A 23721-nucleotide genomic window follows, 5' to 3' on the forward strand; every position below is an offset into this window, starting at 1 on the left:
GTTTGTAGGTGTTTGAGACCATGTGAGAATGTTTTGATAAATTACTGTAAAATAATATGCTCAGATTTTCCTGACAAATAAGGATAAAACATTGTTATTGGATAGCTAAGTATACTTCTATCTTACTTTTGTTATAAGGAGGCAGAATTTAATCTTAGGAGGAAGAGAGAAACTTGGATAAGAGAAAACTTTTCGAGCTGCCTTTGGCTGTCTTGGTTCTCAAATCCCTCAGCACCATGTTTTTGTTTTTAAAATTTTTATTGTGATAGCATATATACAGTTTCCCTTTATAACTATTTTTTTTATTTTTATTTTTATTTTTTTTATTTTTATTTTTTTATCATCATTTTATTGAGATATATTCACATACCACGCAGTCATACAAAACAAATTGTACTTTCGATTGTTTACAGTACCATTACATAGTTGTACATTCATCACCTAAATCAATCCCTGACACCTTCATTAGCACACACACAAAAATAACAAGAATAATAATTAGAGTGAAAAAGAGCAATTGAAGTAAAAAAGAACACTGGGTACCTTTGTCTGTTTGTTTCCTTCCCCTACTTTTCTACACATCCATCCATAAACTAGACAAAGTGGAGTTTGGTCCTTATGGCTTTCCCAATCCCATTGTCACCCCTCATAAGCTACATTTTTATACAACTGTCTTCGAGATTCATGGGTTCTGGGTTGTAGTTTGATAGTTTCAGTTATCCACCACCAGCTACCCCAATTCTTTAGAACCTAAAAAGGGTTCTCTAAAGTGTGCATAAGAGTGCCCACCAGAGTGACCTCTCGGCTCCTTTTGGAATCTCTCTGCCACTGAAGCTTATTTCATTTCCTTTCACATCCCCCTTTTGGTCAAGAAGATGTTCTCCGTCCCACGATGCCGGGTCTACATTCCTCCCCGGGAGTCATATTCCACGTTGCCTGGGAGATTCACTCCCCTGGGTGTCTGATCCCACGTAGGGGGGAGGGCAGTGATTTCACCTTTCAAGTTGGCTTAGCCAGAGAGAGAGGGCCACATCTGAGCAACAAAGAGGCATTCAGGAGGAGACTCTTGGGCACAAATATAGGGAGGCCTAGCCTCTCCTTTGCAGCAACCGTCTTCCCAAGGGTAAAACTTATGGTAGAGGGCTCAACCCATCAAACCACTAGTCCCCTATGTCTGTGGTCATGTTAGCAACCATGGAGGTGGGGTAGGCGAATACCCCTGCATTCTCCACAGGCTCCTCAAGGGGGCACTACATCTTTTTTTTTTTTCCTTGTTTTTCTTTTTTTTTTTTTTTTTTAACTTTCCCTTCTTTTTTAAATCAACTGTATGAAAAAAAAAGTTAAAAAGAAAACAAACATACAATAAAAGAACATTTCAAAGAGACTATAACAAGGGTGTAAGAAAAAGACAACTAAACTAAGATAACTGCTTAACTTCCAACATGTTCCTACTTTACCCCAAGAAAGTTACATAATATAGCAACATTTCTGTGAACTTGTTCCTACTATATCCATCAGAAATTAACAGACCATAGTCATTTCTGGGCATCCCCAGAATGTTAAATAGCTTATCTGTTCTTCTTGGATTATTGTTCCCCCTTCCTTAATTGCTCTCTACTGCTAGTTCCCCTACATTCTACATTATAAACCATTTGTTTTATATTTTTCAAAGTTCACATTAGTGGTAGCATATAATATTTCTCTTTTTGTGCCTGGCTTATTTCGCTCAGCATTATGTCTTCAAGGTTCATCCATGTTGTCATATGTTTCACGAGATCGTTCCTTCTTACTGCCGCGTAGTATTCCATCGTGTGTATATACCACATTTTATTTATCCACTCATCTGTTGAAGGACATTTGGGTTGTTTCCATCTCTTGGCAATTGTGAACAATGCTGCTATGAACATGGGCGTGCAGATATCTGTTCGTGTCACTGCTTTCCGATCTTCCGGGTATATACCGAGAAGTGCAATCGCTGGATCGAATGGTAGCTCTATATCTAGTTTTCTAAGGAACTGCCAGACTGACTTCCAGAGTGGCTGAACCATTATACAGTCCCACCAACAATGAATAAGAGTTCCAATTTCTCCACATCCCCTCCAGCATTTGTAGTTTCCTGTTTGTTTAATGGCAGCCATTCTAACCGGTGTTAGATGGTATCTCATTGTGGTCTTAATTTGCATCTCTCTAATAGCTAGTGAAGCTGAACATTTTTTCATGTGTTTCTTGGCCATTGGTATTTCCTCTTCAGAGAACTGTCTTTTCATATCTTTTGCCCATTTTATAATTGGGCTGTCTGTACTATTGTCATTGAGTTGTAGGATTTCTTTGTATATGCAAGATATCAGTCTTTTGTCAGATACATGGTTTCCAAAAATTTTTTCCCATTGAGTTGGCTGCCTCTTTACATTTTTGAGAAATTCCTTTGAGGTGCAGAAACTTCTAAGCTTGAGGAGTTCCCATTTATTTATTTTCTCTTTTGTTGCTTGTGCTTTGGGTGTAAAGTCTAGGAAGTGGCCACCTAATACAAGGTCTTGAAGATGTTTTCCTACATTGTCTTCTAGGAGTTTTATGGTACTTTCTTTTATATTGAGATCTTTGGTCCATTTTGAGTTAATTTTTGTGTAGGGGGTGGGGTAGGGGTCCTCTTTCATTCTTTTGGATATGGATATCCAACTCTCCCAGCCCCATTTGTTGAAAAGACCATTATGGCTCAGTTCAGTGACTTTGGGGGCCTTATCAAAGATCAGTCGGCCATAGATCTGAGGGTCTATCTCCGAATTCTCAATTCGATTCCATTGATCTATATGTCTATCTTTGTGCCAGTACCATGCTGTTTTGGCAACTGTGGCTTTATAATAAGCTTCAAAGTCAGGGAGTGTAAGTCCTCCCACTTCGTTTTTCTTTTTTAGAGTGTCTTTAGCAATTTGAGGCATCTTCCCTTTCCAAATAAATTTGATAACTAGCTTTTCCAAGTCTGCAAAGTAGGTTGTTGGAATTTTGATTGGGATTGCATTGAATCTGTAGATGAGTTTGGGTAGAATTGACATCTTAATGACATTTAGCCTTCCTATCCATGAACATGGAATATTTTTCCATCTTTTAAGGTCCCCTTCTATTTCTTTTAGTAGAGTTATATAGTTTTCTTTGTATAGGTCTTTTACATCTTTGGTTAAGTTGATTCCTAGGTACTTGATTTTTTTAGTTGCTATTGAAAATGGTATCTTTTTCTTGAGTGTCTCTTCAGTTTGTTCATTTCTAGCATATAGAAACATTACTGACTTATGTGCATTAATCTTGTATCCCGCTACTTTGCTAAATTTGCTTATTAGCTCTAGTAGGTGTATCGTTGATTTCTCAGGGTTTTCTAGATATAAGATCATATCATCTGCAAACAATGACAGTTTTACTTCTTCTTTTCCAATTTGGATGCCTTTTATTTCTTTGTCTTGCCGGATTGCCCTGGCTAGCACTTCCAGCACAATGCTGAATAACAGTGGTGACAGCGGGCATCCTTGTCTTGTTCCTGATCTTAGAGGGAAGGCTTTCAGTCTCTCACCATTGAGTACTATGCTGGCTGTGGGTTTTTCATATATGCTCTTTATCATGTTGAGGAAGTTTCCTTCAATTCCTACCTTTTGAAGTGTTTTTATCAAAAAGGGATGTTGGATTTTGTCAAATGCTTTTTCAGCGTCTATTGAGATGATCAATTGATTTTTCCCTTTCGAGTTTTTAATGTGTTGTAATACATTGATTGATTTTCTTATGTTGAACCATCCTTGCATGCCTGGAATGAACCCCACTTGGTCATGGTGTATGATTTTTTTAATGTGTCTTTGGATTCGATTTGCAAGTATTTTGTTGAGGATTTTTGCATCTATATTCATTAGGGAGATTGGCCGGTAGTTTTCCTTTTTTGTAGCATCTTTGCCTGGTTTTGGTATTAGATTGATGTTAGCTTCATAAAATGAGTTAGGTAGTGTTCCATTTTTTTCAATGTTTTGAAAGAGTTTGAGTAAGATTGGTGTCAGTTCTTTCTGGAAAGTTTGGTAGAATTCCCCTGTGAAGCCATCTGGCCCTGGGCATTTATTTGTGGGAAGATTTTTGATGACTGATTGGATCTCTTTGCTTGTGATGGGTTGGTTGAGGTCTTCTATTTCTTCTCTGGTCAGTCTAGGTTGTTCATATGTTTCCAGGAAATTGTCCATTTCCTCTACATTGTCCAGTTTGTTGCCATACAGTTGTTCATAATATCCTCTTATAATTTTTTTAATTTCTTCAGGATCTGCAGTTATGTCACCTTTTTCATTCATTATTTTGTTTATATGGGTCTTCTCTCTTTTTGATTTTGTCAGTCTAGCTAGGGGCTTGTCAATCCTGTTGATCTTCTCAAAGAACCAACTTTTGGTGATATTTATCCTCTCTGTTGTTTTTTTGTTCTCTATGTCATTTATTTCTGCTTTAATCCTTGTTATTTCTTTTCTTCTACTTGGTTTAGGATTGGTTTGCTGTTCATTTTCTAGCTTCTTCAGTAGATCCATTAGTTCTTTGATTTTGGCTCTTTCTTCCTTTTTAATATATGCGTTTAGTGCTATAAATTTCCCCCTTAGCACTGCTTTTGCTGCATCCCATAGGTTTTGGTATGTTGTGTTCTCATTTTCATTCGTCTCTATAAATTTAGCAATTTCTCTTGCTATCTCTTCTTTAACCCACTGATTGTTTAGGAGTGTGTTGTTTAACCTCCAGGTATTTGTGAATTTTCTAAGTCTCTGATGGTTATTGACTTCTAATTGTATTCCATTGTGGTCAGAGAATGTGCTTTGAATAATTTCAATCTTTTTAAATTTATTGAGGCTTGTTTTATGTCCCAGCATATGATCTATTCTGGAGAAAGTTCCATGAGCACTAGAAAAGTATGTGTATCCTGGTGATTTGGGATGTAACGTCCTGTATATGTCTGTTAAATCTAATTCATTTATCAGATTGTTTAGGTTTTCAATTTCCTTATTGGTCTTCTGTCTGGTTGATCTATCTATAGGAGAGAGTGATGGGTTGAAGTCTCCCACAATTATTGTGGAAACATCAATTGCTTCCTTTAGTTTTGCCAGTGTTTCTCTCATGTATTTTGTGGCACCTTGATTGGGTGCATAGACATTTACGATTGTTATTTCTTCTTGCTGAATTGCCCCTTTTATTAGTATGTAGTGGCCTTCTTTGTCTCTCAAAACATCCCTGCATTTGAAGTCTATTTTATCTGAGATTAATATTGCTACACCTGCTTTCTTTTGGCTGTAGCTTGCATGAAATATTTTTTCCATCCTTTCACTTTCAGTTTCTTTGTGTCCCTGTGTCTAAGATGAGTCTCTTGTATGCAACATATCGATGGTTCATTTTTTTTTATCCATTCTGCGAATCTATATCTTTTAATTGGGGAGTTTAATCCATTTACATTCAACGTTAAAACCGTGAAGGCATTTCTTGAATCGGCCATCTTATCCTTTGGATTATGTTTGCCATATTTTTCCCTCTCTCTATTAATATCCTTTATTGTACCCATACCGAATCTCTTTAGTACTGAACCTTTCTCCAAGTCTCTCTGTCCTGTCTTTGTTTCTCTGTCTGTAGGGCTCCCTTTAGTATCTCCAGTAGGGCAGGTCTCTTGTTAGCAAATTCTCTCAGCATTTGTTTGTCTGTGAAAAATTTAAGCTCTCCCTCAAATTTGAAGGAGAGCTTTGCTGGATAAAGTATTCTTGGCTGGAAATTTTTCTCACTCAGAATTTTAAATATATCGTGCCACTGCCTTCTTGCCTCCATGGTGGCTGCTGAGTAGTCATTACTTAGTCATATGCTGTTTCCTTTGTATGTGGTGAATTGCTTTTCTCTTGCTGCTTTCAGAACTTGCTCCTTCTCTTCTGTGTTTGACAGTGTGATCAGTATATGTCTCGGAGTGGGTTTATTTGGATTTATTCTGTTTGGAGTTCGCTGAGCATTTATGATTTGTGTATTTATGTTGTTTTGAAGATTTGGGAAGTTTTCCCCAACAATTTCTTTGAATACTCTTCCTAGACCTTTACCCTTTTCTTCCCCTTCTGGGACACCAATGAGTCTTATATTTGGACGTTTCATATTATCTATCATATCCCTGAGGTCCATTTTGATTTTTTCAATTTTTTTCCCCATTCTTTCTTTTATGCTTTCATTTTCCATTCTGTCATCTTCCAGGTCACTGACTCGTTGTTCAACTTCCTCTAGTCTTGTACTATGAGTGTCCAGCATCTTTTTAATTTGGTCAACAGTTTCTTTAATTTCCTTAAGATCATCCATTTTTTTATTTAGTCTTGCAATGTCTTCTTTATGCTCTTCTAGAGTCTTCTTGATTTCCTTCATATCACGTACTATGGTCTCATTGTTCATCTTTAGTTCTTTGAGTAGCTGCTCTAGGTGCTGTGTCTCTTCTGGTATTTTGATTTGGGTGCTTGGGCTTGGGTTATCCATATCGTCTGGTTTTTTCATATGCTTTATAATTTTCTGTTGTTTTTGGCCTCGTGGCATTTGCTGAACTTGGTAGGGTTCTTTTAGCGTTTGTAGACCTATTGAAGTCCTTATCTCTAATTTATCAGATCTACAGCTTCATGGAGTACACTTTCTCTGACTAACCAGCAGGTGGCTTCCACGAGCCACCTGTTCTCCACAAGCCAGTTCTCCCCTGCTTAGCCTTTTTGGTGAGTGGGGGAGTGAGTCTTGTGGGGCCCAATTGGTGTACCAAGCTTGCGTGTGTAGTTGGTGTTGCCTGCCCTGTATGTGGGGCGTGTTTCTGGGCAGTCGGGGAGGGGGGGTTGGCCCTAACAATCAAATCTCCCTGATGATCCTAGAGTTTTAAAGCTGCTGCAATAGTCTAATCCTTCAGTTCAGTCCTGCCACAGTTTGTCTCTGCCACTGACCCACAAGTCCTTGGTATTGGCGTATGGCTCCTGAGACTTGCAAGTGGGCCCCTCTTCCAGGCTGTGCACCCCGGGTCCTCTGTTGAGGGATGACTGTGCTATGTCACAGGTGAGTGCCGTCCCCCCAGGGCAGTTCTGGGCTGCTGGGCTGTGTAGGGAGGCTCCCGGTCTGCTCAAATGATGGCTGAATGGGGCTTTGTTAATTCACACTGCTCCACCTTCCCAGCTCTGGGACAATCAGCTGAGGTTGCAGGAAGGCTAATGTCCACGCCCAGTTTTGTGGTGTGTGCCTGTTATTTGAAGCACTTCCGTCACACTGGGTTGTCTGGGGCAGCTCTGGGCTATGGGGCTGGCGATGGGCAGGAGTGTTTCCTGTCCACCAGGATGGTGGCTGTGAGCGGACACCCCCCTTATCTTGGGAAGTTGTGGTGTTTAGTGAATTTTCTCAGCCACTGGATTATTGCCTTTTGTCTCAGAGCTCTCTTAGTTCTGCTCTTGACTTGACGTGCCCAAATTGCAATTCTTTGAAGCTTTCTGTATTGGGCTTCTTAGAGTAATTGTTTTAGAAAAAGAAAAAAGGATTAAAAAAAAAAAAAAAAAAAAGGGGGCCCTCCTCAGAGATCTAATGGGTTATTGAAATGCTAAGAGACAAAGCAACCAGGGCCATTAAGGAAAGGTCCACAGGGCAGAGAGATCAGCTTTTCTCGGGATTTGCATATGCGCCTCAAGGCCTGAGCTCCGCCCTTCCCCTTTCTGTGTTCACCAGAACTCCAAAAATCCTCTGCTTTTATTTTGGAGTTTTTCGTGTTATTTTTTTTTTTTTTTCTATGCCTGTCTCCTCTCTGCTGGGCTGGCTGCTCTCATATTCTCTGGTGTCTGGTCTCAGTCTATCTATGGATGGAGTATGGATCAGTAGAATGAGTTTCCGAGAAGGGCTACCACTGCAGTTCTCCCTTCTCCTTCCCGGAGCTGGCAGCCCCTCCTCCCACGGGACTGAGCCTGGCAGGGAGGGACGCGGGTCCCCTGGCCGCAAAAACTTACAGATTTCGCTGATCTCAGCAGTTCGACATTTTCATGAGTGTTGTATGAAGTATGCCCAAAGTCAGATTGCTCTGTGGTGTCCAGTCCACGCAGTTCCTGGCTTTCTACCTACTTTCCTGGAGGAGTAACTAAAACTTACAGCTCACCAGTCTGCCATCTTGCCCCGCCTCTCCCTATAACTATTTTTAAATGTACAATTCACTGGCATCAATTACAGTCATAGTGTTATGCTACCTTCGCTACTGTCCATCACCAGTAATCACCCCAAGAGAAACTTGGTACCCATTAAGCAGTGGTAAACATTCCCATCGAAAATGTCTGAAGTTTTCAATTCTCCACATCCTTGCCAGCACTTGTTATTTTACATTTTAAAAAATAATAGCCCTCCTAGTGGGTGTGAAGTAGTATCTAATTGTGGATTTGATTGCATTTCCTTAGTGGCTAATGATGTTGAGCTAATGATGTTTCATGTGTTTATTCACCTTTTGTATACTTTCTTTAAAGAAATGTCTGTTCAGATCTTTTGCTCATTTTTAAATTGGGATTTTTGTCTCTGTTGTAGGAATTATTTAATATATTCTGGATATTAAACCCATATAAGATATATGATTTCCAAATATTTTCTTCTATTCTGTAGGTCATCTTTTCAACTTTTTTGATAATGTCCTTTGCACAAAAGTTTTTAATTTTGATCAAGTCCAATTTTTTCTTTTGTTGTTCATGATTTTGGTGACATATCTAAGAAATCCAAAGTTTTCAAGCTTTTCCCCTATGTTTGTTTTCTAAGAGTTGTATGATTTTAGCTCTTACATTTAGGTCCTTGATCCATTTTGAGTAAAATTTTGTATATCTTTTATGTACTCACTTTAATTCTTTTTAAATTCTTTTGCAAGTGGACAGTCATTTTTTCCCCAGCATTATTTGTTGAAGACTCTATTTTTTTCTCCGTTTAATGTACTTGACATCCTTGTCAAAAATCAATTGGCCATGAAAAGTTGATCTTAACTTGTCAAAAATCAGTCAACCTCATGAAAACTCTTGACAAAAACCCTTGTCAGAAATCAGTTGACCTGATAAAAAGGTTAGAAACTTGTGTTTTAATAAAAAATGTCCAGACTTTAATGGACCATTAAAACTTTTTCCACCCTTCTGCAAAAATTTGGCAAACAGGAAGAAGTACACTTCTGAAGGAAGTAAACTGAAGGCTTATTGGTCATATTATCTGGTTTTTTTCTCTTGTTTTGAACATTTGGTGACTGTAACTCTCTAGAGAGCTATACATTCAAATAAATGTCTCCTGAGATTCATTCTCAAACTGTAACAAATACTCTCACTATCCCTTTTAACCTCAAGGCTTCATCCAGAATATTAAAGAGTACTATGAGCTGTGAACTTCATATTTAAATTCTCATAAAACAGGTTATACCTTTCAGTTTGTGTAAGGGTGGTAGTGGTCTTTTGTTGTTGTTGTTGTTGTTCTTTTCCCTTTTTTTTTTTAATTATTAAACAGCTTTCATTTCAGTACCATGAATTTTTATTTTGAACAGCTCCTAAGATTGATCCGTAATTGAAAGGTTTTTGTTATAACAGTATTTTGTGCTTTGGCCAAGTATTTCATCCAGTAACTATTTCTGGAATTCTTTCTACTTGGAACCTCTAGTAATTCTTGAAACATTTACAAAACCATTGTAATTTTTTTAAAAGCAATTTTATTAAAATAAATTCACCTATCATACAATCCATCTAAAGTTTATGTCAGTGTCTTCTAGTATATTCACAGTGTGCGTATTCATCATCACAATCAGTTCTAGAACATATTCACTCTCAAGAGGGTTCACTATGTTATACAGTCCCTTGTTTCATCCTCTGGCTTTCCTTTTAGTGATATACATGACCTAAACTTGCCCTTTCAACCACAAACGCACCCACATATCATCACTGTTAATTGCACTCACTGTAGTGTGCTACCATCATCTCCATCCATTTACAAACATTTACAATCAACCTTATTACATATTCGGCACAAATTAAGCATCAGCTCCCCATACTCTGCCTTCCTTCTATCTTGATGACCTATGTTCTAGATAGTAACACCATGAGTTCCCTAGTTATATTTAGTTCATATTAGTGAGGTCATACAATGTCTTTCCTTTTCTGTCTGACTTATTTCACTCAGCATAATGTTCTCAGGGTTCATCCATGTAGTCACATGCACCATGGCTTCATTTCTTCTTACAGCTGTGTAATAGTCCATTGTATGTATATATCACATTTTGTTTATCCATTTCTCAGTTGATGGACACCTGGGTTGTTTCTATCTTTTGGCAATTGTGAATAATGCCACTGTGAACTTCGGTGTGCAAATGTCTGGAAACATTGTAATTTGAGGCAGGTTAGATATTCTCTCATTGCCTTCTTCCCTCGTTATACTGTTCCTAGAAAAGTTGAGCCTAGGAGGTCCCAAAGGGAGACCCTAAACCAGTAACTCCAATGGGTATTCTTATATTTAACCAGCACCTTAGAATACTCAAGTAAAGATTTAAATGATGGTTCTTCAAATGGTTTAGTTAATTAAATTTATCTCAATGTGTTTTTAGTTTATCTCTAGTCATTCTATAAGAAATTTAAATATCATCAGTTTCTGTTGCCTTACAATTAGTAATTTCCTTCTTTTTCCTCTCTCTTCTAGCTCTTACGTTTTAGTTCATTTTTGTGGTGACAAAATTTGGCTATTTGTAACAGTGAAAACAATTAAGTTGAAGTGTTAGCAATTAAGTGTTAATGGATTTTTATTTAGAGCTTTGAATATCAATGGTTTACATATATTTAGTTATGTTGGTGAATATTAATCAAGACTTACTAATAGATATAAATTCCATATGAAATAACCTGTTGGTGTTGTTTGTAAGAGATCTCAATAATGTAAAAATCTTACTTAAATACACTAGGATGTCTTAATTTTCTAGAGCGCTAGATGTGAAAGAGATTGTAGTATTACTTGAAAATATTTATCTTTCCTCATCTTCTGTTAGGAAGGATATCCTTTACAAAATTGTAAATGTTTTAATTGCCAGCTTGTCAGCTTTGCTGCTCCAGGCCTCTTGGATGTTCAAGGTTGTCTAGTTTTTAATAGGTTTTAATATAGAGCATAAAGCATGATTTGTTATCTGTTAGTAAGAAGAATAAGTAATGATGCTAAAAGAAATATTTTAGCTAAGAATTAGCTCTGATTTAAATTTTCCTAATAACTTCCTTAAAAGGATTAATCTTAAAAAGATTAGAAGGAAAAAACAGTTAGGACCTAAAATGGTTAAATGTGTGGTTCAGTATTTCTATAATAAAAGTACTTTCTTCTAATTATCTGATATGATTTGATCAGGAATGCAGGTGTAGTTATATCCTCTCATTTTCAGCCACTCAGAAATGTAAGTAATGTAAAAGAATTAAGTGGAAGAGCAAGACTTTAAACAGTTCCCTTGACCCGTAGCATAATCATCCTTTTTTCTGATAGTGTTGTCAGCCTTGTGATGGGATTGTTTGCTCCATTTATTGGTATGTTTTATCTAGTCCGTTTGTCAGTGTGTTTGTGATAATAAAAACAGATTGAGATTCTCTTTTTCTCTAAACAAGACTTTGGGGGCTTTTTATGGGACTTTTTGTCAGAGACTAAACCAATCTTAGTGGCTCAAAGTGGCTTTTTCCTTAGCTATTTAACTTAATATTTATCCTTAGCTAATTAATCCATAAAAAAGTTGTGTGGCAGAAAGTTTGAGGAATTTTTCTAAGTGTTGATGATGGGTAATCTAGGAAGGGGAGTGTCAGCAATACTATCTTGCACCTTTTAAATTCTGAATAAACAGGCTGCTTTTTGTTGACTCATGCCTCGGTGAGGGGTGGATCAGCCACAGGGACAGTAAAGTAAAAAGAACTTTAGAACTTGGACTAACATCCAATGGATTTTCATATGATTTCTTAGTCTTCACATGTGTCTGCTTTGTGACAGAAATTACCTGTTTGGGTGTTCAGATCTAATTTCAGTGACAACTTCCCTTAATTTGCCCAGATCCTAGCATGGATGTTAAGTACTGAGTAGCTTACTTATAAGTGAAAACTCTGACTTAATGATCTCTGTGCTGTAGCTTGTGGCACCACCTTAAAATGGAATAAGTACCATTTTCTGTAGTTTAAGGAAAGGTTTACATATTAAACAAGCTTATAACTTACTGGGATTATCCCTAGAGCTTGTAATAAAGCATGGGCTTTCAGCTGATGTTTTCTTTTTTATTGAGGGCCCAGTAATTCTGAAGACCTACATATGAGAGCTGTTAGAAATTACATATCTACATTTATATAAAACCTAAAAATCAGTCTTTCTTCATTTGAGTGTCTACCTTGAAGTTACGGTTCTCCTGTTACCCGCATTGTAAAAGAAGTACATTATATATAATTGTATGGAGTAATGATATAATACTTCAGATTTAAATCTTTTGCTTCTAATTTTTGCCCTTTGAGGTAAGGAAATGCTTTTTTATTTTATAGGTAGAAATTTGGGCTTTGTCAAGAACTTTGTCTCCCTCACATGAGTTTTCATGATGCTTTACGCTAAATACTCTTTCACTGGGTAGCTTACTGAAGTTGTAGATAATTTTAGTCATTTTTCTTTTCTCTTCAAACTCACACTTGATTGAGTTCCTCATCCTGCCCAGGACTCATCAGATTACTTATAAATGTACTGGGTTTAAATGGGGAGTAGTGATTGGATGTTACAGTTTATAGGTACAGTGTGGATACTGCTACATGGTGACTTTTTGTTGTTGCTCTTTTTCAGTGTTCCATTGGCAAGCTACAATAATGGGGCCAGTAAGTATTCAGATTAATTTCTGAATAAGTAGTTTAAATTATTTACTCATTTTAATCCCACTTTTCTTGTCATCAACAGAATGACAGTCCCTACCAGGGTGGAGTATTTTTCTTGACAATTCATTTCCCAACAGATTACCCCTTCAAACCACCTAAGGTAATTGAGATGTGGTAATTGCTTTTTATGTGATTTTTATGATACTAATAAACCAGCTTACAGAAAGTTTTCCTTTTTCTATAGGTTGCATTTACAACAAGAATTTACCATCCAAATATTAACAGTAACGGCAGCATTTGTCTTGATATTCTACGGTCACAGTGGTCTCCAGCACTAACTATTTCAAAAGGTAATAGAATGGGTGTTTGGTACCAATATAAAGCAACTTTGTTTTGTGTCTCTTTATTATTATTTTTTAAGGTTATTCATTTTTTTTAATTGACAGCAGGAAATCTTTAATGAAGGCTCCTTTTTACACCTTTAACTGGGTCTTTTAATGAAAAGCTTCAGTTCACATTTAATTAGTTTCTGACCACAGCTAGTTAAAGGATGTAGCAAAATAGGTTAAAGAAATTTAAATTCCTGCCAAGACTACTATAACTGCATGGAATGCTGCCACTCAAAAACTCCCATTTTAAAAACTTTTACTACTACCTTCAATCTTCAGTGTGCATCCTTTTGGGGTGAGAATGGCTGAGTCCGGCAAAGCATTTCTCACTATCCTAACTCTGTTAACTTATTTCTGTCTTACAAATATAGAGAGCTTAGCTAAGGTAGCACTGCTGTACATCCACCAACACAACTAAAGCCTAAACCTAAAGCCCAGAACCTTTTATAGGAACGTTTTTTAACAAAACCAGCAATGAAAAAATAGTATTTATTAGATATGTAATGTAAGATTTAATCCAAGTTTTCTTTGCCATGCAGTTCTCAACATGTACTTCTGAGCATTCTATTATTCTTCCATGCTGAACAACTGTGGGACAGGTGAGACTGAAAGAGTACTGAGTAGGCTAGTTACTTCTATCCCATAGAAACTCACCTTAAGGACTCACCCCACTAACTTAGTCACCTGATCAGTGCTAGGCCATCTTCAGTACTACATTATTTGAACAGATCATAGTTAACATGCACACCTCCAACAGATTTATTTTGTTTGAAAGGAATGGAGTTTGAAAGAAAAACATGGGGCAGGGAGAAGTATGAAACAGAAAATAAAAACAAATATAACTGTTTTGCTAATTGTTTTATAACCACAACAAAGTAGTACGGAGAATGCCCCGTACAGAACAACACAATAAAGGTTCAGAGCTCAAGGTGTTCCCTTAGCGTGGCTAAGGATTTCAGTCTCTGGTATTTGGAGTTTAGACTGCAATCGTTGTTTTTGGATGGATCGCTGTTTTTGGCGGCAGTCCATGCTTTAACCAGATTTGAGCAGAAGAATGGCCACTTCGCCCAGGTAGAAGTAAATGAGGTGCTTGGTTTAGTGTGTCACATAACTACCAAAGTTCTTCCCCACAACGCAGTGCCAGGTGGGGTTGTACTTCTTGTCAAACTCCTTGATATGGGCTGCAATGTCCTCCTCTATGTTATATTTCTCCAACGCCTAAGTAGCGCACTCCACCGAGTCCTGTTGCGCCTCCTCTGACATGTCCGCATTTTTGATCACGGCTTTTCAGTTGCACGTGATTACTGAGTAGCAGCAGGGTTGCCAACTGCAATAGTCTCCTAAGAGAGAGGTTAGCGTGGCTTAGGCCTGGTGTGAGTTGCTGTCGCTACTGAAGCCGTGGTACTTCACGGTTGTTTCATTTTTGAAAAGACTGTTTATGTTCTTTTAAGAGGAGGTAGCAGTTCCCCTTATTTTTGAACAAACTTTAAGATTGCTGGAGAGAGTTGGACTTTCAAGCACAGGTATTCCTTAATGTGGTGACTACTCTATAATTGTGCCACTCAAACATGGGTGAGAAGATGGCCATTTGTCCTGAAAGTCTTTTAGAGCATAGTTAGAGTTAGAAGACAATCAGTGTCTCTTCAACCTTGAGATCCATGAATGGAAAGGATAGATACAGTTCCAGAACAGGAAATAGTTGTCCTTTCATAGAAAGTTTGTGCTATTAAACACAGGTATTAAGTTCTTAGAGAACAAAATATAGGTCATTTCATATGCAAACTGTTAAAGGTTTCACTTATTCTTTAAATTTGTCAGGAACAGATATATCCTCAAAGGCGTTCAACTTAATAAGCTTCTTTTTTTTTTTTAATTAGAGAAGCTATGGATTTACAGATCATGCATAATTATATAAAATTTTATTTGAGCATCTTAACTATCTTTGATATAGTCTTGTGTTTGTGTGTGTGTGCATGTTTGGAAATGTGTATAAAGAAGTTTGCGATGAAAGAGCCAGCAGTTCTTCCAAATAAGACCTCATTACTTTACATGAGTAGGTTAGAGATTTTTTTAATATCAGTGAATTGAGCTATGTAGTTAATTAACCCTGTCTTATGTGTTGATTTGAAATTTATTGCATTATACCCACATGAATTCACAAGAGGATTGAAACTCAAACCATAATTTATAGAAGAAAACAAAAACAAATATTTATCAAATTTCAACATTCCAGTCTGAAAAGTGATGAAAGAAAAGAGATCACTGGATGTGGCTTCATAAAAACTTAAAGCAGTTAATTAATAAAAGAAAAAGTTTTCAAAATATAAATATGGGAAAAAGGCTGCAAATAAAATAGTAGGTTAATATATTTAAAATATGAAGAACACATAGCAGTAAGAGAAAAAAATTCAGATTCCAATGATAAATGGACAAAAAGGGAACCAAATAGTTAAGTGAAAATGGAAATGAAAATAAGTTCCCATTTTTCACCTTTTTAATTAACAAATATTTATTTTTTAAAAACACTAAATGCTGGTAAGGCACATTGACATGAGCACTCATACTACAGGTAACAGTGTACATCAGTCTGCCAGTATTGTATTGAGAGACTTGATCATCCATACCCTTTAATCCATTAGTTCTAGTTTCATTCATGTGCCCTAAGAAAATAGTCCCAAATGCTGAAAAAGCTTTTTATGCAGGGATATTTGTGACAGCATTATTTCTGAATATTAGAAATTACTTTCATGTCCAATAGTAGAGGAAGAAACAAACCAGTTCTACCACATGCATGTGTCCTAGTTTGCTAATGCTGGAGAATGCAAAACACCAGAGATGGATAGGCTTTTATAAAACGGGGGTTTATTTCACTACACAGTTACAGTCCTAAGGCCACAAAGCATCCAAGGTAACACCTCAGCAATCGGGTACCTTCACTGGAGGACAGCCAGTGGTGTCCGGAAAACCTCTGTTAGCTAGGAAGGCAGCTGGCGTCTGCTCCAAAGCTCTGGCCGCAAAACGGCTTTCTCCCAGGGCTTTCCTTTCTAGCAAGCTTGCTTCTCGTCAAAACATCACTCCCAGCTGCACTCTCTTTCTCCCCCGCCCCCCCCCAGTCAGCTCATTTATATAGCTCCACCGATAAGGGCCCACCCTGAATGGGCGGGGCCACACCTCCATGAGAATATCTCATCAGAATCATTGCCCACAGCTGGGTGGGGCACATTCCAAGCAAATCCAACCATCACCAAAACGCCTGCCCCACACAAGACCACAAAGATAATGGCAGTTGGGGGACACAATACACTCAAACTGGCACAGCATGTAATACAGTATTGATCTTTAAAATTTTTGTGAAGAATGGGAGAATATTATGTTTGAAAAAAGCAGGGTATAAAATTTATATACATTGTTAACTTGAGCTATACAGAAAAGTATGTTAAAATAACTAGAAAGAAATAGGAAATGTTTGTTTTGGTATTTGGATGGTTTATGGAAAATTTTTCTTTTTATATTTCACCATTTCTTGTAATGTATACATTTAGACAGAGGCAACATTGCTTCATGGTAAAGAACAGAGATTTTGGATCCAGCTGCCTGTGTTCGGATCTCGGCTCCACCTTTTACTGAATAAGACTGGACACATTACCAATGCTCTGTGTTCCTCTGGTTTTTCACTTGTAGAATAGGGATGATAACTATTTCATTGTTATTATGAAGATTAAAGATGCAAAATGCATAGTTGACTGGTTCCTTGTAATCACTCAAATGACTGAGATAAAGGCACTATTACAAAAAGTGTTAGATATTTGCCCTCTTATGATTTATGTATTATCAGACTTATATACTCTTTACTAACTCATTTTTAAAGGAAACACAAAACAAAAAGCAAAAAACCTTCAGGATCGTATAAGCAAAATTTCTGGGGTCCTAGCCTCCCCTCCCCCCAGACAGAACAAAACAGAAACCAAATAGTTTTCCAGAGAAGTGGCCCCTTCTCTTTTTTTTTTTTTTAATTAATTTTATTGAGATATATTCACACACCATTCAGTCATACAAAACAAAGCATACATTCAGTTGTTCACAGTACCATTACATAGTTGTGCATTCATCACCAAAATCAATCCCTGACATCTTCTTACCACACACACAAAAATAACAAGAATAAAAATTAAAGTGAAAAAGAGCAATTAAAGTAAAAAAGAACGCTGGGTGCCTTTGTTTGTTTGTTTGTTTTCCTTCCCCCATTTTTCTACTCATCCATCCATAAACTAGACAAAAGGGAATGTGGTCCATATGGCTTTCCCAATCCCATTGTCACCTCTCATAAGCTACATTCTTATACAATCGTCTTCAAAATTCATGGGTTCTGGGTTGTAGTTTGATAGTTTCAGGTATTTACTGCTAGCTACTCCAATTCACTAGAACCTAAAAAGGGTTGTCTATATTGTGCGTAAGCGTGCCCACCAGAGTGACCTTTTCTTTTTATAGGCCCCTTGTAGTTCAGGAGCTGCTTGAGAAAGTATTCATTTATCTGTTTTTCTTATGATTCCCTAAGCTGTTGAAGATGCTATTGGTTGTTCTTCCCCTCACCAGGTAGCAGTGGAGATAAAATTATCTAGTAATGGGAAGAAGAGAAGGAGGAATTGGGATGAGGGGAGAGCACACCTAGATAGCTAAAATTGTTGTAATATCTTTTAGTGTTCTTCCTTCCTCTTCTAGTGCCTAGAGTTGATTTTTCAACTGGTTTAAATCATAAGGGCTATTAGAAATTTCTCTCTATTTGGGTAGATATTTTTAAAAAGGATTGTGGTGCCACTGTGTTGGATTTGATTGTATCAACTTTCCTAGGTTTAATGTTTTAATGTTTTAATGTTTTGAATGTATGGGCAAGCAGTTCTGTGAAAGGCCTGAATAGGAAATCCTGTGTGTGATATTTATCATCCCTTTAAACATACAGTCTGTTTTGAAGGGCAATGATTTTGACCCCAAATTCCTTCCACTTTGAAAATATATGTTAGGGATTTAAATGTACAGAACACTTAAAGGAACCAGGTAAGTGTGCCCATAAAGCTACTTGATTATAAGTTTGTAGAATTGGAAGTGTCTGTGGGTTGTGACACTGAGTGTATTATTATTACTGATGATGAATGATATAGTTGGAAGTCTAGTTACTTCAGTAAGGAGCCTATCCAGGTTATGGAAATAGAAGTACAGTATAAGCCAAAATCAATTTTATAGGTATTAGAGGAACTGAGTAGTATACTAAGAATCCTTTCACCAGGTCCAGATAACCACCACCACCCCTTCCTTTCCTGGAAAGAAAGTCAAAAAAACTATTTCTTTAAAATTTCTTTTCAGAGATGTCTTATTAGCATAATTAGAAGAGTAAGTGAAGGGAGATGTCAAATACAATTTGGTAGTAGGTCTAGGTGAAGAATCTTTGTACTCATGCAGTTTGATAGGCCGGATAAGTTTCTTCTTTCTGTAGTCAACAATAAATCTATAACTTCCTGTTGTCATTTTCAGGAAAGATATGAAATCTTTCCTCATTGCTGTTAGAATGTTCTGTGCTTGAAGAGGGCATCAGGTGATGGCACCTGACAATGAGAAGAGAAGATTGTGGGTAACAGGAATGAAGTCAGAAAACATTGTCCATATACTCTTAAGACAGGGAAATAGCTTTTTTGTTACAAAACTGATGATTAAGGGCTTGCCAACTTTTTCTTCACCCCTTAGAAGCCCTTGATCTTTATAGAATAGATTTGGTAGGATAATGAGTCTCTTTCCTGCTGAATTTGATATTTGGGGAGTAGTGTGGGGTCAAGAGCCATTCCTTGCCTCTTTCTACAGAGCATTAGAGGGAAATAAGATAGCCATGTTCTGTTGGTATCTGAATAGAAGGATTGAAATTTATTTCAGTATGTCCGAGGCTGTCGAAATAATACAATCGGTGACCTTGGCTCCATCTTTACATTCAATAAAGAATATTTAAGTTAACAACAAATTTGAGCAGAGTTCAAAATGATACTGTTGACATTTGCTCTCATAGTGTGCTACATCCCAGGTAGTCACTAAGGAAGTGGCTTAGATGAGGTTGTGAGTCATCACTGAAAAGAATTTGAAACTTTAGAAGTCTCTTGTATCTTCTGTAATAGTTGTGTGGCCATCCCCATTTGGGTGCAAATGCTGGGCTTTATATTCTTAGACTAAATTGTTTTCAGCTAAAAATGAAGTAAATCCATTGCATCTGAATGGGGTACCTGCCACTGGGAAAGCAGTGATTGTTGGATTTCATGGTTGCCATTTCTGACTAAGAGTAGTGTGTGACTCTTTGGAATTTTGAAAAGCATTTATCCCTGAATTGGCTTCTAAAAGTTGAACTTCAGGGGCTGTGAAAAGTGTTCCTGGCCTAGGATTTGGAAGACCTAGGTTCTAATTACCCTCTTTTTTACTCACTAGCCAGGGACATTGGGCAGGTCACTTCACATGCCTGGGCCAGCTTAGCAATTGAGACAGTCATTTTCAACTCTTTACATCATGAGATTGGGAGACATTGAACAAAGGGGTTTATATTCTGATCTGGGAGACCAAGATACCATTTAACATTAATTTTCTTCAGTATGTTTTTGTTTTTTTAATGACTGAGCCTGAAATCTGTTTGAGCTCTTAATATCTTTGTTGATTACTGTTAATATAAACTAGGAAGAGCTTACAGAGCTGTTAGGCACTACAATATAAATAGGCTCTACAATATAAATAGGCTCTCAGAATTTTCTCATGTGTTAGTATTTCATGTTTCTACCAACCCTTTGATTTTATCCTCGCCCAATTTTTTCTCCTTTTTTTCTTTCTAGTACTCTTGTCCATCTGTTCTCTGTTGTGTGATCCCAATCCAGATGATCCTTTAGTGCCTGAGATTGCTCGGATCTACAAAACAGATAGAGAAAAGTAAGTATAGTCTCCAGATAGAAAAGTGTCTGTGGTGGGGTGCAGATGTTTGTGTCTCAAATCTTTCTTAACTAAGGGCTAAAGATGGGCCAGGTTTTAAAAATGAAGCCCTAAAATACTCTCCAGGGACAGAAAAGGAATATTTGCATGGAGTATCATTGTAAGTAGCTAATGCTAGTCCTAACCCAGATTGTTTCATATGACTGTTACTCTCTAGAACAACTTTTCTACAGTGTGCTTTCCAGCAGCTTTATGTCCTATGCTTGGCTTTTGACATAAAGCACTTTGAGTCAGGTGGGCCCATATGTCTTAAGTAGGTATTTGTAAATTAATGGAGAAAAGGAATTGATTTTCTACCAATTGGCATAATCTAAAGGAAGGAGATACATAAATGCTACAAGACACAAAGGCCCTAATTTTTTGTAAAAACAAAAAAATTTAGAATATTTTAGAATTGTATAATGAATTATCACAGAGTAGTCAGGAGATCAAAAGAGGTAGTGATAAAAGTGTTCTAATCTTTATTGTTTTGTGTATTATTCGGTGAGATTATAGGAGGAACTAGATGGAAGAAATTGGTTTGTTTTCTAAAGTTAAAATATCAAGGATTAAGGAATTACTTGAAATCTGTTGGACTGGAGAGTCATAGACTCTTTCTTAAGGAGCTACATTGGGAGTGGGGGATTCTTAGTTTAGTTTTGTCTTTAAGTCTGAGTAGTATCTGTAGTCATGTATATTTCTGGCTGTATTCTAAATAAAATTACATCATGCTTTTTTTCTGTTTATGAATTTATTTTTTACATTTTTGATTGAGGAATCATTTAATCCATTATCTAGTATTGTGTTCATGAATGCCTACCAGAAGTTACTTCCTAAATCGTTCTGGTAGTAATTAATGTTTAACTAGACTTTCCTGCATCCCTTTTTTTAATAGAATTGTGACACCTTTTCCCTGCTTATTTTACTATTGGAATGTTCTTCTGGAGCAATAAACCCAGATATATTTAGTCAACCAAATTGCTGAAATAAGTTCTGCCAGACCATTTGTTTCATTGATTGTAGTAGACAGTATTTTGTCAATTTAATCACCATTAGTATGATTTCAAGAAGTACATAATGTAGAATTATATAGTTTCAAGAACCCCAAATAAACGAATCAAGAGCTAAAGACCTTTCTTAGAATTAGGTCAGATATAGAATAAGGTATATGCCAGCAAATGCTGAAATTTAATCAAAAGCCTGTAAATAGCCTTTATAGGAAATTGATTTGCACTTCACAGCTCTTTTCCACTAATTTGATTAAACACATATTAGAAATCGGAGCTAGAAAGGTTTGCTTGAAAAGTTTTGCTTAAAAGTTATTACCCTCAAGTTACTGGATGGAATACTGAATAAAATCTGTTGCTTACTAACTAATGCTTCACCCATGTTAAGCCAAGCCTCTCTTTGTGTGTACAGGTACAACAGAATAGCTCGGGAATGGACTCAGAAGTATGCGATGTAATTAAAGAAATTATTGGATAACCTCTACAAATAAAGATAGGGGAACTCTGAAAGAGAAAGTCCTTTTGATTTCCATTTGACTGCTTTCTATGAGCCCACGCCTCATCTTCCCCTGTGCACATGTTTACCTGATACAGCAGTGCTGCGTGTTATACATGCTTGGAACAACAAACTAGAAATACTGTACTCCTGTACCAACATTGCCTCCTAGCAGAGAATTGTGTGTGTGGCAAGCCAGTTCTCCAGGCGTAACCTAGATGTGAGACTAAAAGCTTTCCTTAATTGACTTAAATTTGGATAACACCAAGGTGAGGGGTGGTAGGTATAGTGTGTGCTTGGATGGGGAAGAACAGCTCCACTGACCTGTAGGAGATTGTTTTAAGTGGAGTCCTTTTACACTCAAAACAGTTATGAAAAGCAAAGTGAAGAACATGAAGCTGTTTCTTTATTCATTTTATTCTGAAGGACCTACGTCTTAGGTGAAAGTTACGACCAACCAGATTAAAACTGTACCTACATCCTGTATTTTAAGGTCTGAGTTTAACTGGTCAATATTTAAATGGATTGGAGCTATTAGTGCATAAAGTGTGATGGGCTTTTGTTCCCCACTCTTTTACATCTCCCCACCCTTTCAGCCTTTATCCTTTCAGCCCCTTTCTCTTTTCCATAATTTTCAGTTTGTATGTGGTTTCTCAGTTAATACATAGCTAATAGCTCTTATTTTTCTTATGTTTTTAACTGCTTAGGTCTATCTGGATGTAAGGGTAAAAATTCATTTGATGGAAATACTTGTGTATATTTAAAGACCCAGTTGCTCCTCTGGAGCTCATACGTTCAAGAATGATTAATCTGTGTAATAAACTGATTACTACAGTCATTACGTATAATTTTGTGTGAGTAGGCTTTTTGATTTTGAGAATTTTGTATAGCTGAGATTAGTGGTGAATTTTCCCCCACCCCTGAAATGTTTTCATTTATATATGGGTACATTTCAAAATCATGAAACAATTCCAGTTTACAGCGTAAAAAGGATATCTTGAGAGTAATTTTGCTGAACAAGATAGGGCATAAGCATAAGAGCATTTTCATAAAACTTAGTTGTGCAGCATTCCAGGAACATGACTGTTATATACAAAATTTGCTTTATTAATGAAACTAAGCTGCATTTCAACAAAACCTTGTGACATTCCCTTGGTATACAGGAAGTAAAACACAAAGGTAGTGAGTGCTATTTGGTAAGTTAAGCCTCTGTGGTTGTTATTGTAAAAGAAACCTGGGAAACATGAGCACAATCTTATATTGGAGAGCCTACATGATTACTTTGCACTAACATTTGCAGGATGTTCATCCAATTTTAAAACTGTACTGTATGTGGCATTTTTGAAGTCTTCCCTTGACTCTAGTAAAATGTAGTTTGAAACTTGTAAACAACTGTGTTTGGCAGAAACATCGTTCATGTGAACTAGGCAAGTTACCTTTTTTCTCCCCTTTTCCTAATCTAATTGTACACCAGGCCAGCCTGAAGGCCATAGCTGTTGCTCTCTAGACATCAGGGTCTTTCAAATGCATCCTTACACTCTTGCACAAAAATTGAGGAATAAATGTCCACTGCTTTTGGTTTTAAACTTGTTCAACTTGTCTCATCTCTCAGTGTCACTGCTTCTCCATCTCAAAACTGAAGTGTAATAGAACATGAAACCTCTTGAAATGCAGCAGTTTAGCTGCTTGTTACTTACGCGTGTTTCCAGTGTCCTTGACATTGCAGGAAAGGTTTGTCTGTTAACAGTTATGGGGAAAGGAGTTAGAATTGACTTTGAATATAAATTTACCCGTATTTCTCAGTATCATGGGCAGGTGGGAATGCATCAACTTTTGACTTGCTATTAACTATACTTTCAACTGTGGGTCACTTGCACGGAACCTAAAAGACCATTCATCTTAGAGAGCAGCTAATGTGGATATTTTCACGCGTGCACTCGTCTGCAGGTATTGAATGAAAGGGTTTAGGTAATTACAAACAACATTAGGCCCTTGAACACAGT

At 37.0% G+C, this 23721-nt stretch overlaps 1 protein-coding gene and 1 pseudogene across 4 annotated transcripts in view; one reads left to right on the forward strand and one right to left on the reverse strand.

Annotated features, from left to right (window-relative positions):
- UBE2D2 (ubiquitin conjugating enzyme E2 D2) overlaps positions 1-23304 on the forward strand; it is a 100135-nt gene extending 76831 nt beyond the window's left edge. For all 4 annotated transcript variants that reach the window (XM_037801861.1, XM_037801865.1, XM_037801864.1 and 1 more), the window contains 5 exons: positions 12811-12842; positions 12922-12999; positions 13084-13189; positions 20083-20176; positions 21635-23304. In XM_037801861.1, coding sequence (XP_037657789.1) covers positions 12811-12842; positions 12922-12999; positions 13084-13189; positions 20083-20176; positions 21635-21680 — 356 coding nt within the window. In that variant the 3' untranslated portion in view covers positions 21681-23304. The remainder of the gene's footprint in view (positions 1-12810; positions 12843-12921; positions 13000-13083; positions 13190-20082; positions 20177-21634) is intronic.
- Positions 14261-15883, reverse strand: LOC119508381 (annotated as a pseudogene).
- Positions 23305-23721: the final 417 nt, after the last annotated feature.

This window comes from Choloepus didactylus, chromosome 13 (genome assembly GCF_015220235.1).
Source record: "Choloepus didactylus isolate mChoDid1 chromosome 13, mChoDid1.pri, whole genome shotgun sequence".
Classification (NCBI taxonomy): Eukaryota; Metazoa; Chordata; class Mammalia; order Pilosa; family Megalonychidae; genus Choloepus; species Choloepus didactylus.